General features: G+C 46.9%; 2 protein-coding genes across 22 annotated transcripts in view; one reads left to right on the top strand and one right to left on the bottom strand.

Moving 5' to 3' along the window:
* ATXN1 (ataxin 1) overlaps positions 1–9,301 on the top strand; it is a 229,714-nt gene extending 220,413 nt beyond the window's left edge. For all 19 annotated transcript variants that reach the window (XM_054817216.1, XM_054817210.1, XM_054817209.1 and 16 more), the window contains one exon: positions 531–9,301. In XM_054817216.1, the coding sequence (XP_054673191.1) occupies positions 531–1,061 (531 nt within the window). In that variant the 3' untranslated portion in view covers positions 1,062–9,301. The remainder of the gene's footprint in view (positions 1–530) is intronic.
* GMPR (guanosine monophosphate reductase) overlaps positions 8,923–16,998 on the bottom strand; it is a 53,555-nt gene continuing 45,479 nt past the window's right edge. For 2 of the 3 annotated variants that reach the window (XM_054817229.1, XM_054817227.1), the window contains exons 9-10: positions 14,322–14,490; positions 8,923–12,917 (exon numbers count right to left, since the gene is read on the bottom strand). In XM_054817229.1, coding sequence (XP_054673204.1) covers positions 12,858–12,917; positions 14,322–14,490 — 229 coding nt within the window. In that variant the 3' untranslated portion in view covers positions 8,923–12,857. Of the gene's footprint in view, positions 12,918–14,006; positions 14,491–16,998 lie in introns of those variants that run through there. The other variant, XM_054817228.1, reaches the window with a different exon arrangement.

Consider the following 16,998-nt stretch of genomic DNA (forward strand, 5'->3'; position numbering starts at 1 on the left):
TACAACTCTGTATGTACTCATGGTCTTCCCCTGGAAATCAGCATGCCTTCAACCATTTCATGCTGGTAAGTATACACTTGTTTGGGCAGAGGTGAGGATGACATTCCCATGGTCATTTAGGAAATCGTGTGTCAGAACTGAGATCTTCCCTTGAGCCGTCCTCTGGTTGGAAAGTGTCTTTAGATGTGGATGACAGGCTCAAGGGGATGATGGGGAAACTGTTTTGCCTTTTACACCTCTCTGAGCAGCTGGATAGAGGTAAAGCTTGATTCCTGCTGAGGTCTTGTGCTGAGAAATACAGAGCTCAGAGAAACCATTAACACTCGTGTGACAAGGACAGGCGTGAAGTCTGGTGGTCGATGTACTGATTTTACGGAAACAGAACAGCGCTTTTGCAATTTCAGCCTTATCGCTCTCCCCCGCGGCACGCGCCGCCTGCTGTGCACGTGTGTGAGGGCGCACGGGTGATCTCACGCTCTCCCCTCTCTCTCCCTCTGTCTCTGTCTCTGTTGTCCCCTCTCTTTCTGCAGGTCAGCGTGGAAGTCTTGGTAGAATACCCTTTTTTTGTATTTGGACAAGGCTGGTCATCCTGCTGCCCCGAGAGAACCAGTCAGCTCTTTGATTTGCCATGCTCCAAACTCTCAGTGGGGGACGTCTGCATATCGCTCACGCTCAAGAACCTGAAGAACGGCTCTATTAAAAAGGGCCAGCCCATGGACTCAGCTAGTATCTTGCTGAAGCATTCAAAGAATGACAGTCTAGCTGGAAGTAGACACAGGTATGCGGAGCAGGAAAACGGGATTAATCAGGGAAGCGCACAGATGTTAGCTGAGAACGGTGAACTGAAGTTTCCGGACAAAATAGGATTGCCTGCAGCACCTTTGCTCACCAAAACAGAACCCAGCAAGCCCCCGGCAACGAGGAAGAGGAGGTGGTCAGCACCTGAAACACGAAAACTAGAGAAATCAGAAGAGGAGCCACCTTTGACTCTTCCCAAGCCTTCTTTTATTCCTCAGGAGGTTAAGATTTGCATTGAAGGTCGATCCAACGTAGGAAAGTAAAAGTTGTTTGGGGAAAGGAAATTAGGCTATCCCTCGTCATTTTTATCCAGATTACTGTACTGTAGACTAAATAACCCAGTATTTACATGTTATCATCTTATTTTAGGTTTATGTTATAACCTTGTTGTTATAGTTGCAGCTGGTATTATGCAGGAGACTGGTGCATATGTTTTTCCACAAGTGTTTGTCAGTGACTAGGTTTATCGAGAGCTATGGAAGGGGCAGTATCTGCTTCACACACCCTTAGTGGAAATGAATGTGGTGTCATGGCTCCTGTTTTCTAACACCTCGTGTAGGACAGGGTCCAGCTGTGATTTTGTTTTCTTTTCGTCAGTTTTTTTTCTGTTTTGTTTTTGTTTTGTTGTTTTGGTTCCTGTTCTAGTTTTTCGGGGAGAGGTGAGGAGAGGGGAACTGTAGCAGAGGTGTATGTCACGCGTGGGGTGCATGTGTGTGTGCGTGCGTGTGCGTGCGTGCGTGTGTGTGCACGCCCGTCCCGAGGAGGGACTGCGGCTCTGTGGCGGGTTGGTGGAGAGGTTTCCTCACCCCGGGTGGATGCTGAGGACACAACCCATGGGTGTTACTGAAAAGGATCGGACAGTCTCTGACGTTTTCAACAACAAGCCAACTCTTACTCAAGGCTCTACAGTATATATATATATATATATGTGTGTGTGCGTATATATATATATATATATTTTTGTGTGTGTATATGTATATATATATTTTTTCCCCCCATGGGGTCTGACTGCACTGATTTTTATTCCTAAAGCAACTGCCACACCAACATTTCCTTTCTGCTTGCTAGTGCAGTTCCATTGCCCGGAGTCAGCAGTCGGGGAGGCTGAATGGACTCTTGCACCGGTTGCCCTGCAAGGTTTTCCTTCACGGCAGTGGGGTGGGCGAGTGGGCGCGTGCGTGTGGCGTGGGTGTGCGTGGGTGTGCGCGAGAGGAGGCCTCCGGCTCCGTGGATGCGCCTGGCTCAGGCTCACTCCTGTTTCTGTGCAGTGTTAGACAAATCGACCGGGTTACGCCATTGACATTTGCTTCCACAAGGTAGACGCATACTGCCCCTTTGAGATCACAGGCATCCATTGTTTGCAGTTAGGTTGCAAATCTCTGTCTTTAACTCTAGTACTGTTTTTAGTTCATGATTATGGACAACTGGTGCCACTTTTTTCAAATTTCGGTGTGACACAGGAATCCGCTGTTGAAGATGAACCTAGAATGTCTTTAAGCACTTAAAATGCTGTTCACACTTTATTGCTGAGCATCCTGGTCTAACACTCAGTACGTACTGTATCTCACTTAAATCTGCTTGGAAAGCAACAACAACAAACAAACAAACAAATCTCTTCAACACTGTAACTACATGCAACTATGTAAAGTTTTCTCACAGGCAAGATGCTGAAAGTTTTAATGTGGTTTCAAAGGGATGAATGTGAATTATTGAACTAGTATGTGACAGTCATTGTCCACAAAGGACTACTTAATAGGAGGCACTTTTTAAACTTTAATGCTTGAGAAAGAGTTAAAGGCATATGCGAGCTGACAGATAATTAAAAAAAAAAAGAGAAAGGAAAAAGGAAAGAGGAAAAAAAATCATTGTCCAGTGTTTCTGAAAAAGATGGACTTTAAAGAATCTTGCAATTTGCACATCTTGAGTTTATCATTTGTGTGGTATTCCTGCAGTTTTTACCTAATAATGTTGTGGGTTGGGGGGGGGGTCTGAAAGAGCATAAACAAATGTAGCAATTACTCACTAACCTGCCTACGCTCTAGGCCATTTCATAGGGTTGAGTTCCTTTCAAAGTTCATTTTTGGTCTTTCTACCATATCTGCCACACAGAACCAGGTCCTACCGGGACAGCTCTGAGAATTTTTCTTCAGACTTGCTGAGAGTTTTCCACAAGAAATGTTTCTATACGTGAGCAAGGTGTTTGTTTGTTTTGAAAACAAACCTATTGTTATTTTATTATTATTATTTGTTATTTTAATTGCATCGTTTTCCATTGGAAAGGCGAGATTTCAAGAGTTTGGTACAAACCAAGTAGGATTGGGGGGGGGAGGGGGGACTCATGCTGTTCAGTCTTTTCTTTCCCCAGGTAGGGCCGGATCCTTTGAGGTGCTGTGCACCCCAGCCTCCTGCACAAACCTCGGGGAGGTGCAAGTATGAAGTACTTCGGGGCTGAGCGCTAAAGCCTGTTGCTGCCACTAGAAAGATCCCGTTGATTTCAGTGGGATTGCGCTTGGGCCTTTACGTGATCAAGCGTTCGTGTCGTTGTTTTTGGTTGGCGAGTTCGCATCCTTCAGGTAGTTTTGAAGAAGCTGTACTGATAGGGAGAAAAGGAGATAAAAGTCCGTCATTAGAAACGCAGTAACCTAAAGTGAACAAATTTATTTAAAAATCTTGTTTTCCCTCTCCCCTAAAATACAGTGCTTTTATTTAAGAGAAGAAATGTTAACCCCAAACCCCAGCTTTGACTCTGTTATTTGTTACTTGAAATTTAGCTCACACCAGAACTAATTGTTTTTATACCATATTCTGGGGTGCACCAAAAAGTTGAAATAAGTTTAAAATAGCTTGAAACTTTTCTTCAATTTCCTTGAATTTTATTAACCTCTCGGCAGGCTACCAAATAGCTGAGTGGGTTTCTTCTCACAGTCACACTGCTTAGTTAGTGCTTATTTGTTAATATTTCTGCTCAGAGAAGTTGCTTAATCTTCCATATACTCTGCTCAGGGCACTTGCAATTTATTGTTTCGTTTTGTTTCCTGTTTTGTTTTTAAGCTTTGATGGTAAAGGAATAGAAAGAATTACAGATTTTAGTTCACAGTCGTACCACTATTTCCGTACTTCACGCATACTCGGGAAAAAAAAAGAAAATCTCAAGTAAAACCATATGCATATACATTTGTGGTTAATAAGGAAGCAGGGGCTATTAAACTGACTGGATCTATTCAACTAACACTAAAAAAAAAAAAAAAATAATAATAATAAAAAAATACATTTGGAGCAATAGGAATGTATTAGTTCTGTGCTTGTATTTCAGACTGAGGAATTCTGAAATAACTGGTTCTTTCCAAACAATTGTCCCTTTCCATGCTTTGGCTTTTGTAGGACGTGCAATACTTTACGTGCCAACTTAGACTCACCCGTGCGGTGTTAGCTAGATCTCATACCCACTTCTGATTTCCCCTGGTTTTGTTCTTTTTTGAATAGTTTCTTTCTCCCCTTTTTTTTTTACCTATTAATAACTCCCTATCCCCTCCCCCCCGCCCAAAAAAAAAAGGGTCAAGCATCCCTTGCCCCGGGAAACACCAACCCTTTTTGTATTTGATGTTAAAAAAAGATCCAGGAAGGAAGAAAAAAAAAATGTATTAATATCTGCATGTCGTCCGCCTGGACGACACACAGACGAGACCTGGCTCCCACTGCGGAGAGAAAAATCCCCCTGGGGACCAAATCCTTTGCAGAAGAGGGGGGAGCTTTGCCTCTCCTCCCGGCGCCAAGCATCCCTTGCAGCGAGCCCCCGCACCTGGGGAAGTGCCATCCGTCCCCGGGCGCATGCAAAAATACCACTCGCGGGCATAAGAGATGCTGAGGCGAAGCCAAAGGAGGAGGTTTAGCCGCTGCTTCTGCACGGCATCCGCCTTGCAATAGTAACTGACAGTAGTTTTCTTTCTTTTTTTTTTTTTTTCTTTCTTTTTTGTAACAGGCCTGTTTAGTTTACAACGAAACGCATACAATCACCAAGAAATTAGTCAGGGCAAAGAAAAATAAAACAAGAACCTCTTTATAGGGATTTCTAAAAAAAAAAAAAATTATCTATCTATCTATCTGTCTATCTATCTAATCTGTCTATATATCTATATATATATAAAATGACTGTTCCTTATAGTGTTTAACTTAGGCATTGTTTCAGTTTGTCTGGGCCACATCATGGGGAATTTGAGTTTGATGTCACTTACCTCGAGTCCTCTGGTCAAGAACCAAATTGGAGTCGCTCTTGACCTATTTTATCATTTCGTACGTTGCCCTTGGGCTCGCTTTCCCTGGAAGATGTGGACCTCGGGGGTGGGGGGGGACACACTTGTTCCTTTTTTTAATTCCTTTTAATTCCTTTGTTCCGCTGTCGCTTCGTTCGACCTGTCGTTCCCGTCATTTTCTCGGCGTGGGGAAGTGACATCACTACTCTTGTTTCCCTTAAATCAAGGAACATTTAGAAACCTTTCACACCTTTTACTCAGGGATGGGGCTGGCATATGTGTGGTACACTGATGTGACCAGAAGCAGCACTTTTACTGCTCCGGAGTAGGGATGTACAATGTTACAGACGAGTTTGGATTTCCTGCATCTCATGGTTTAAAACTTTGTAGATCTCACTTAGATTGCAATACAAAAGCAGCAGGCTCAGCGCGAACTGTAGCTGTTGGGTATCATGAAAATTCACTCTCTGCAGAGATTTATTTTACTTTAAAGTGTATTGCCAATAGTAAAAAGGAAACGGTGAAATTCTTTAATACTTGCAACTGCTTAAAAAAAAAAAAAAAAAAAAAGCCTGTATCAATGAGAGCACAGCCTCAATATTTTTAAACACTAATAGTGTTATTTCAAAGAGGGGGGCTCTCGGCACAGTGCTCTGTGTGCCCTGGGCCCCAGCTCTGCCAACAGTTATACCCGTGCTTATGGGAGGTCCGGGCTGGCCGGCAAAGGCCGCTCGCTTGGGAGCTCGCTGTGAAGCACGCGTATAAATCTTTGTGAAATTGAAGCTTGGTTCAGTCAGGGCCAGATCCTGACCTCGATCAGGCAGCTGGAAAAATCTTGGGGTTTGTCCAGATTCGCCAGGGCGGAAGCCCCAGGCGAGTGGGGGGGGGAATTTGGCCCGTTGAAACACTTCTGCTGTCCCAGGAACTCCACAAATGGCAAAACGGGACACGCGCTTGTACAAACAATTTCCATTTCTTCCCTCCCCATCATCACAGGTAACAGCAGAGTCTGCTCTGGGCTCTGGCCAGTGCTGATGTGAAAAGCAAGGGGAAAGAACGAAGACCAGAGTGCTGGCAGTAATTTCCTTTCCTCTGGTTTCTCCAACCCTCCCACCCCCGCAAATCCTGCAATACATCGCAAACCGAGAATTTGTTGATGCAGATATGCATACGTGCACACACACCCCCAGACAGAAGTGTCTGTTTGCACACGAATAAATATGTGTGAATTTTTTTTTCTGCGTATGCCTACACGTCCACTTGATTCCCTGTCCTGGGGACAGCCTTGCTTTGTCTCGATAGGGAAATTCCAAACGCGTTGCACACCTCTACTCCAGAGTTCAATTTCTTTTACATAGACGACCTCGCTTCAGATGTGTTACCTTTACTGATAGGATCTTTTCTTGTAGCACTATACCTTGTGGGAATATTTTTTGATGTAAACCTAATTTGAGAAGCTTATTAAAAATAGAAACTTTTTTTGAAGCACTCACATTGAGGAGTACAGGTAATGTTTTAAAAAAATTGCACAAAAGAAAAATGAATGTTGGAATGATTCATTCAGTGTTTGAAAAAGAGATGGCTCTGTTTGAACAGTGAGTTTCATACCTTGTTTGTAAAAAAAAAAAAAGTTTTTAAATACAAAAGCAGAGAAAGGTTGAAAGTTACATGTTTTTTGTATATAGAAAATGTCATGTCTAGATGATCTGATTTGTATTGGCTTTGGCCAGGAAGAATTATTACTTAAAAGGCTCTTAAAGAACAACTGTGCTTAATTTTCTGTTCGTATTACATGGGTCCCATTTTTGGGGAATGGAGTCATGCTTCACACTGTTTATTCCTGTGCTGAAAATATACCTTGGAGCAGCAAATCTCGAGTGCAGCTACTGGGCACTTCAAAGGGTGGCTACTGTGCAAACCTAGAGTCTCACCTCCAGCTCTATTTTGGCTTTAAGTCTCTCCTGCCTGCGCCGAGGGACCCCCTGGCAGCCCACAGGGCAAGGCCAGATTTGAGGGGACCTCCGCCGTGCCCATCCCAGGTTGTGCTGGGCTGTGCTGGCCGCGGTGTCGGGGCCCTGTGGGGGCCAGGGCCGGCAGCGCTGCAGCAGCCCTCGGGTGACCGAGCCGCTGCCAGCTGAGCGCGACCTTAGTTCCCGCCTGAAGCCTTTCGGTCCCGTTTTTGGTTGGTTTTTTTTTTTTTTCCCCTCTCTCTGGGATGCTGTTCCACATTTTTTCAGCACTTCCTGTTCCAGACAAAACCCAAAGAGTATAACCCTGAGCAAGAAGTGCTTATGACAAGGGATCCTACCCAGCGCTCGCAGCAGAGTGATACCCAAGGCGACCCGGCCTTCCAGCCCCTGCCACTGCCCCCTCTCCCCCACCTCTGCTTTCAGAGCCGTCGGGAGCAGTTGGTCACACGGAGCACGTTCCCAGTGATGGTCTTGACTGATGGCGAGACCAGTGTTTTTCAGAAGCCAAAAAGGAGAGGATCCTGAAGCAGTTTCTGAGGAGAGGGTTCTTTTCCTGTCCAAAGATTGAGCTGGGCAGCTGGGAGCCGGTGGCAAGGAGGAGCGGGGGAAGTGTCAGGCTGCTCCTGTCCCCCTGCCCCGGGGTAACCCAGGCTTTGGCTCCCGCAGGCACGTGGGGCAGAAACACTCGCCCTGTCCAAGTGACTCCCAGCCACTCGGAAAACCGGCCCCAGTTGTGTTACGACGAAGTGCATTCAGCCAACTGGTAGTATTTATACAATAACAGTCTCTAAGGTTTCTGTAGTTTTTTTCTTGTCGTTAGCTGAAAGGACTCAAGTCTTCCACTGAGGATTTTACGGAGGCTTCATCCAAGGTTGGTTTTTGGGTTTGGTTTTTTTTTTGTTAGTTTCTATTTTGAGCGGTCAAAGCTCCTGCGCCCTTTCCCTCGACCGCGCAGTAGGTATGCATTGGAAGTGTTTGCAGCGAGCGTTAGTCACTCGTTGAAGCTGTCGTGGCTGTACTACGGGATTGCTGACGAGCAGAAACTTCAGGGCCCAGATCCTCGGCCGGTGCGGTGCTGGTGTGGGACCGCCGGCTCCCCGGGCAGCGCTGCTCTGCCCCTTCACACCAGCCAGCGAGGGGATCCTGCCCTGGTGTTTGCTTTAAAAAAAAATCCAGGACCCACGTACCCTCCTTTTGAAGATGCTCTGCAGAACTCCTGTCCAAGTCAGTCGGGTTTGGATCCGCGTAGCCGAGGGCAAAAACGGGCCGGGGGCAGCTGCGGGTGGCTCGGTCGGTGTCTTCTGCCTGGCCACTGAGCGGCCTCTTAGCGAAGTTACTAATCTCTTAAGGCATAGTAGATACGACTCTTCACGACAGTCAGCTAATGTTGAAACTCACTAATGTATGTATTTGCTCTTTTTTTTTGTTGTTGTTGTTGTTGGAATAATATATTAACTTGTTGAACACTGCTCTTTTGCAGTGTTACAAAGGGGAGGGGGCGGGGGGGGGAGGGATTTCCCAACCTTTTTCAGTTTGGGTGAGCTACTGAAAATCATTTTGTACTAGCTATGTCACCGCTCCCGGCAGCCGGCTGCGGCGCTTGGCGCGGGGCCGTGCCCGGGTAAGGTTTAGCCATTCTACAGCGGTAATTTTTAAGGTCTTTCTTTTTTTTGGTTTTGGTTTTTTTGGGGTTTGTTTTGTTTTGTTTAAATCGTCTGGTATTACTAATGAGGGTTGTTGCAAATCACACTTCCAGTGTAGTTCCTAGCGTAGGCCCAGTAAAAGGGATATCGCAGCTTTGTGTTGGGGAGAAATCAAGCTGACATGGCCAGTACAAAGGAGAAATAGGGAGGGAATAACGTTTTGCACCTTATTGAAAAGAGGAGATTTTAAGTGCATACAGACATAGTTAAGAGCTTTTATTGTGACAGGAGAACTTTTTTCCATATGCGTGCATACTCTCTGTAATTCCAGTGTAAAATATTGTACTTGCACTAGCTTTTTTAAAACAAATATTAAAAAAAATGGAAGAATTCATATTCTATTTTCTAATGGTGGTGTGTCTATTTGTAGGATACACTCGCGTCTGTTTATTGAATTTTATGGTCCCTTTCTTTGATGGTGCTTGCAGGTTTTCTAGGTAGAAATTATTTCATTATTATAATAAAACAATGTTTGATTCAAAATTTGAACAAAATTGTTTTAAAGAAATTGTCTGTATACCAGTACAAGTTTATTGTTTCAGTATACTCGTACTAATAAAATAACAGTGCCAATTGCAAACGCATGTTTTGTCTTTATGAGGTACAACTGAATGGGAGGGAGCTTTCCTAGGGAAGTCGTTTGCCCAATTTAACCCCCACCTCACCCTGGCAACGCATTTGGGAGCGTTTGCTTTTATTCGTGACAACGCAGAAACACGCATGTGCCCATCCGTGGCCATAAAACCCTTCTCCAGGCCATCAGAGTGAAGCTCTTTATTGCATAACCAAACCTTTCCCTTTACAACTTTTGAACACCGTGCTGCGGTGCACATGCGGTTGCTGCAGGTGCGGGGAGGCAGCGCCCGGCATCACCATCGCAGCAGGGCCGAGCGGGGCAGGGAAATGGCGAACGCTCATTGGCTCTTTTTGGCTGATTACGCAGAAGCGTTTCACGGTTATCGCAGGCAACGCTGAGTTTTGGACTCTCAATTATTTATTTATGCATGAAAACTTCAATCAGTAAACATTGTGACAAGTAAATGCTGGGGAGGGCTCACTGAAACACCTGAATGACCGCAAGCCAAGCGAAGGCTGCAGGGGGGTGGTCCATGCTGTGGTTAGGGGCGCAGAGCTGTGCCAGCAGCTAACCCAAACATGCTTTGGCAGCTCCCAGCCCTCAGGGAGGGGCCCTGCCCACTCCTGCCCGCTGGCTGGGCTGCTGCAGAAGGCAAACTGCTCTTCTTGGGCCTTGGCTTTTTCTAATTTTTTTTTTCTCTCTCCTACACAACCAAGGCCAAAGCTGGCACCCGTTGCAAAAGCCCTCCTGGCTCCAACAAAGAACTTTTGGTATAAAACTGGTATTAGCAACTGAAAAGCAACATCCGCTGGGGTGGAGGGGTGGGAGGAGGTGATGGACAGACACTGTACGTACACTGCCAGAAAGTTGTAGCAGCAAGTGTGTTCAAGGCAGCAGAGCTGGATGGGTATAAACTAGGGAGTGCGTGGTTCAGAAAAGGCTTCAAACTCTCAGCATGTCTGTGACTGGAAAACACCAGCCCCTGTCCCAGCATGGTGGCGCTTGGCTAATTGCTGCTGTGTTTCTTGCTCACCCCAATCCTTTCTCCTCCCGCTATTGCCCAGCTGAAAGGAAGATGCAGGCACATTTTGTATGGGAAAAGATTCTCCAAATGTAAGCAGAGGCTCCTCCTACCCTACTGACAACTCTTCATATTTACAGAGTGGTCCCATCCTACATTCAAACCCCCATCCCCCCCCCGCCCCGTCCCCATGCCCTCAGGTAAGCTGCCCAGAAGGGCACAGCCCAAGCCCCTGCTCCATGGGCGAAAAGGCCAGCTGGCGGTGCCAATAAGCAGAGGGGAGGAGGCGCGCACCCCCTCGTTTCTTTCAGAGAAAGAAGACCTGCGGGGCTTGTTTTGCATCTGGCAGGGCGCCGGCTCAAGGCCCACCCCATCAGGCTGGCCTCACGCCTACGAGGAGGTCTGCACTCCTCGCAGCACCACACGGTCATTCAGGCATGAGCGAGGTTGTTGCTGTGCCAAGACCTGCCTCCCCAAGGAGAGCTCAGGTAAGCCAGGCTGGGTGTGTAAGCAGGCCGGCCAGCCCACCCCACGACATGTGCTGCAGCAAGGCGACTCCAGAATATGATTTGGAGCAGCAGCGCTGGTTTAGGTGTCCTTATGTTTCAAGACGCCAGAGGTGGACACGCTCAGCAGGGATTGCTTTAATGATGTCACACCACCCTTTTCGGCATCCCTGTCTTTGGTATGTTAAACTAAATCACTGCGGAGCCAGTGGGCTGAACCTCAGCATTGCGCTTGGGTGCTCAACAGTAGCCTGGCTGGGGGGAAGTCAGCACGAACTCGGCCTACAGCACAGGTTATCACACTCACAGTGCTCCTCCAGACAGGACGGGACTGGGGTGGAAAGGTTAAAGAGGACCCGGTTATGCAGAATCACTTAACACTAAGTGCTCACAAATGTCATTTCCCACAGAAGGAGACCAAGTAACAGCGAACCCAGTTAAATGTGCAGGTGAGGTAGATCCACAAATGGCACATGGCATTTGTCAGTGGTTGCAGTCACTGCTCGGCTCATCCTGCTGGGTGTAATGCGCCGTTGGCTCCCTCTGCACCCCAGTTCCTTGTGACAGTGGCAGCGGGCTTGAGCAGGGCACAGGACCTGAGGCTAAGTGAAGATGAGGACAACCACAACAGCACAAGACTGGGTATTAAAGGAGTGCTCCAGATCATCTTTTTTCGATTGGGTAGCCTGTAATGAGAGCTGGGCATGTGCACTGTCAATGGTGAATGCTGATGCAGTTGAGGGTTGTCCCTGAACACAACTCATACATAACTTTGGGTGAGACGCAGACATGCCACCACTTCAGCTTTGCTGCAGCCCATTTCTCTCTCCTGCTCACTTCAGAGAGAGAAGGAGAAAATGCAGTAGAAAGAAAACATGCTGCTTATCAAAATGATGGTAAGAGCTATTTAGAAAACCAAACACCCTAAACCAAAGCTTTATCGATAACTATTCTCAGCGTCAATGTCATTCATAGCCTGGAGAATTTGGGGGACAACTAAAGATTAGCCTATCCCCATCCTTGCCTATTAGTCACAGGTCAGTGAGAGGCATGTGCAAGAGGGGGAGGAAAGCGGGGGTAAGAGTGGCCCGAGGCCAGGCTGGCTGTGTAAGTGAGCAGCCTGCCTGGGAGGAGGCTCCATGCTCGCCACACCTGCGGAGGGGCAGCCCCTGCCTTGCACCCAGCGTCTGCCCTTTGGAAAAAGAAACTGTTCCAAAGATACGTCACCAAGCTGCTCTGTTCAGTGTGCGTACGATCTTTTTAAAAAATGTTTACAAATATATATATTTTTAATATGTATTTCTCAAATTCCATTTAGAAATGTAGCTAAAAAAAAGTAGAAAAGCGCTAGCGAGAGAAGGCGCGAGACCAGCAGACTGCTGCACTTCCCATGTATGAAGGCACGAGTGTGGAGACACACCTGTGGTCAGGCCTGCCATGACGGTCTCACCCCACTCCTGACGGAGGGGTTTATCTGCCTTTGTACCTCTATCCTTCACATCACCTAAATAAAGGAGTGGTGACCTCCTACAGCTGTACCGATGCAGAGTAGTAATACTGCCTGTACTCTGGGCTTGGTGCAGGCAAGAGCAGGATGTGGCTCACAGTAGGGTTTGCGGTAAAGAAGCCTGGCATCTTCTTAATGCAATACTCTCAGGCTGGAGGGAACAGAGATCAGGTCTGTTGTTCACAGGGCCTGCTTCTCTTCTCATTCAGGTTCCTTCATGACATGTGGGCAGGACAAATGGGCCTTAAAGGCAGCACAAGTATAACCTGTGCTCTCATTAAGGCCCTTATTCACCTCCAAAGCAGGGGTCATACCACAATTATGTCCTACATGTGAAATGGAAGACATTTAAAATACATACTATTTAAATGACATTCTGTACTTTTTCTAATGTGCACAACACACTTCAAAATCACCACAGGGATCAGCTCACGGCTTAGATTTGCTCCTCAGCATGGTCAATTGTACCAATCCTTGTGCATGGCTTTTTGAGCAGTACAGCATATGAGTTGAATTCTAGAGTTTTCACTCTTCCTGCAGATCACTCTGGCTTTTCAAAAGAAGCCTGCCTCTTTCCACAGATACCTAGGAGAGGAAAGTAAGACTCTGAAGTATTGAAGTAACACCAGCTGTATTACAATCTCAGCAGCACTTTAAAGTAAGTGGCCAAGCATTATTAATTCATTGGTGCTCATTTTTACATCATTTACCATAATGAGCTACTGTGGTATTCATGTGGAGGCAATGTGTATTTCCAAGGAAGTTTCACTGTGATTTATCAATTAATTAGCGGGCCATTACACTTTATTAAAGTGTTACCCAGAGTCTTAAACATTCATTACTACCTTTAGAACAAATGCTTTAACTCCATCTCAGCCTACCAGTGTCTCTCATCAGACTATTCTGCCGAAAGCTCTCTTTTGCTTTTCATGGTGTCAAGGACTGCAAAGGAGTGGTACCAAATAACCAGAAGTGAACTCAATCCCCCCAGCCTCATTTACCTGGCCACAGACAACGCACAGCACTCGTGTATCTTTGCTAAAGGATACGAACAGGCAAGGGAACAGGAAGGGCTGCAGAGAAACACCCCCCTTGGTGAGGTTACTGTTGCGGAGTTTCAATGTCTTAAAAAATCTGTTCAGAGAGAACAGGTAAAAGCAGGAACCCAGGTAATTCAGTAACTGCATGCACAAAAAAGCAGGCAAGCTCTGAGACATTTTCTCCTGAATGCTCCACAGGTGGGGGCAGGGGGGACAGCATGGATTTGCTACATTTCAGCGCCAGCTTCCTTGAAGAGGCAAGTCCATTGAATAGGGACGATTTAAGTAAGAACAGCAGTAGCAGCCCTGTGAACTGAGTGAGAGATCTGCCATTTTTGCCATCACAGTAAGAAATGACCGGTAGCTAGGCCTCATCCGCCATCCACCTCTGACATTCTGCAGGCTGGCAGCAATGCCACAAACATCCATTCTTTTGCCAGAACAAAAGATTAAGATAATTTGATTTTTGTTTTCTCCACGCAATTCCTTGCATCTTTTCCTCTCCCAGTCTGCAATTTCTGGAAGGTGCACTGCCAGAAGCGGTGGCAGCTGACAGGTCAGTCTTAAAAACGGGAATGTGTGTATGTGTGCAGGCATAACAGCCATGTCTGTACAAGCCAATTCCTTGTCAGTTGAGGTTTCAGCAGCTATTTATCAGAGGGGGGAAAAAACCAGGTGAAGAAATGTTGATTAAAAAATAAAAAAGGCACAACAATAAAAGATGATGCTATTGCATTTTGAACCAATGGCACTGTGTCAATAGCACAACCTTCCCCTTCCAAATCCCAGCCATAGTCCCTCCGATGGCTATGACACTGCCATTCTGAGAGAGAGGAGAGTTTGCCCCTAACACAACACGGAGGAGAAAGCAAAACTAAACAGCAGCCCTTCCTGCTCACCTCCCCCGCCCCTCTCTCTCCAGTCCCCCAGTCCTGGGCTAAGAGAAGACCTGGCTGTGCTGCTGGGTGACCCGGATAAATGTTGTTCTCCTGCTCAGTTCCTTGAGTTTGGCAGCTCCCACGTAGGTGCAGGTGGAGCGCAGGCCCCCGAGGATGTCCAGGATGGTGAGTTCCACGTCCCCTCTGTATGGTACCTCCACAGTTCTGCCCTCCGAAGCCCTGGAGAAGAGAGCGGTTACCGCATTTATGTCTAGATGCAAAATGTAGTAATGCGTTTACTGGAGCAACTTGGAGCTTAATACTCTGCATGCTCTGATTTACAAAGGTTCCCTCAGCTTTATTGCTTGCTTGTCTGTTGCTGCTTGGTGCTCTCAAGCACTGAAATGCCTCAACTCCAGTCACCACCAATACTGGGAACCAGAAGCGGACAAATCTTGTAGATGCCCCAATATTCCATGAGTGTATTTACCGATCTGCCCCTATCTCCCCTCCACCATCTGCCTACATGCAAGTGAAGCTTCCAGCTTTATTGAAAGGTACATTTGACATTGAGAGTTGCAAGCTTTAAAGTATAAGGAATGGACAGGCTCAGGCAACTTACAGAAGCCGGCTCTCAGCAGGCACCACTCAGCACAGCTCTACGGAGGCTTCACAGCCCCGGGGCTCTGTCCCATGTCACTGACCAGATAGAGATGGAAATGTTCCGGCTGTCTCCTACCAGCCTGATTCTCCAGAGCCCACAGAGATGGAATGGGAAACCTGTTACAGAAATCCACTACAGAGCTGTCCCCTGAAGCTAAAAGGTGAGCTAGCACAGTTCAGAGCCAGGCAAAAAGGCCAGAAAAAAACCAGCAGTGATGTGAATACTGTCAAGTACGGGCATGTGCCAGCACAGGCTGCACTGCTCCCAAAAGCACATCTGAACAGTTACACGGTGGAAGAACCCAGGCAAATATCTTTCATTCCTTCCCCTTCAGCTTTCTCCAGCTTCATGCTTAGCAATTCCTCCTGCAGCAGAGTTCCCCGATCACCAGGTGATCTCACTAGACTGTAGAGCAAGCTCGTTCTGCACAGCATGCTAGCTCCTTTGGAGAGGCAGGCCTTGGGAAGGGGGGGGGGCTAAGAGAAATGCAGAGGGGAGAGAGGATTGCTCTCCTTCTCCCCTACAAAATGGAGGCAAAAATCCCAGTGGGGATCTGTCATTGTTGTAAATGTGGCCTTATTTACTTCTCCCTTAAACAAGTTGTCTAGGGGATAGTGCAAGAAAGAAAGGGCATGCCTGTTTGGAGGCTCCATTTGCAAATCATTAACAACAGCAACAGCAGCTATGTGGAAGTCCTTCAGTGAGAGCCTGGCTATATTTCATTCTGTTAGTTTAAATGTGAGGTCGAAGCCCTAGGGAGACAATAAAGGAGAAGTGTTAATATGCCGTGTGAATAAGGAACCATGATTAATCTCCCTACAGCTGATGAGTAACTGACTCTTTCTTGAAACTCTTAAACAAACACTGTGATAAGAGGCCAATGGAAAATGTATGTGCCACTGCCACCTAGCAGACTGCATGGTGCTCAGTGGCAGTGTTGTAGGGCCTGCGCTGCTGGGAGTTCACAGGCTTTTATTTTCGGCTCCAATGCCAGCAAGAAGATAAGGCCTGGCCCATAAAAGGACACAAAAATAGTCATGCTGCCATTTTGTAGCTTGGGTTTCAGCCATGCCCACCTCCTCCAGTCAAAGTTGAGAGGTTCAGCTCAGCCTCCAGGGAGCTTCCCGCGAGACTGTGAGAGACAGTGCATGCCTGGGATTTGGGGAACCCAGTGTGAATTTTACCTACCAGATCCTGCCATCTGAAGAGCGCTGCATGCTGCATTGGACAAGAAATGCAGGCTTCACTGCATTCATGCATGACTGCCCATTCCGTTCATGCATGAGCGTCCAATTACTTTATGCATGAATCCCCCATCAGTTCTGAGTGCCCTGTTAATTCATGCCTGAGCATCATGTGTGGCATGATTTGCAGGGTTTTGATAGCAGAGAGCTGATTACAAAGGCAGCCCCACTTTCAGTGGTTCAACAGACCTGCAGAGATGGGAACACTGCTCCCGCGAGTGTGAACACTTGGGTGGTCCTTTTTTTTTCGGAGCAAAATTAGAGAAATGTGGGACACGTCCAGCCACTGCCCCTGGGAGATGCCCCTGCAGTGACTATGGTGGAGTTAGAAAGCTGGAGCTTGTGGGAGGCCACGTTTGGCATTGGAGAGCCAAAAACTACAAAAGTGGTGAACACCTAACGTCACAGCCCCAAAGCTCTGACAGCTAGACAGTAGCTACTGCTCCGCTGGTATCAGCTGATAAGCTGGTGGGATGTCAAGGAGTAACCTACAGATACCATACTGGGAGAAGCATGCTGGAAGAGAGGTGTGAGACTAGCTCCACAGAAAATACCCAAAGTCCAGTTTTATGTTTATCCTTGAAAATAAGTGTCAAAAAGGGCTGAAAATTCTCCATGCTCCCCATCCCTACATGCTGGGAACAATGGCTGTTCCAGAAGGAAAAGGAGGAATATAGGATGGAAGTGGGACAGAAATCTAGAGCTGTGAGTTAAGCAACCGCAAGCACAGCAAAAAGGTCAGAGCTCAGTTAATGTTGTTACAGCTGTGGAAAAAGCCCCAAGAGACTGAATCTGTTTGGTGTGTCATCCTTCAAACCGGGAAATGCCCATGCTGCTGCA

The sequence above is a fragment of the Grus americana genome, chromosome 2 (assembly GCF_028858705.1).
Source record: "Grus americana isolate bGruAme1 chromosome 2, bGruAme1.mat, whole genome shotgun sequence".
NCBI lineage: Eukaryota > Metazoa > Chordata > Aves > Gruiformes > Gruidae > Grus > Grus americana.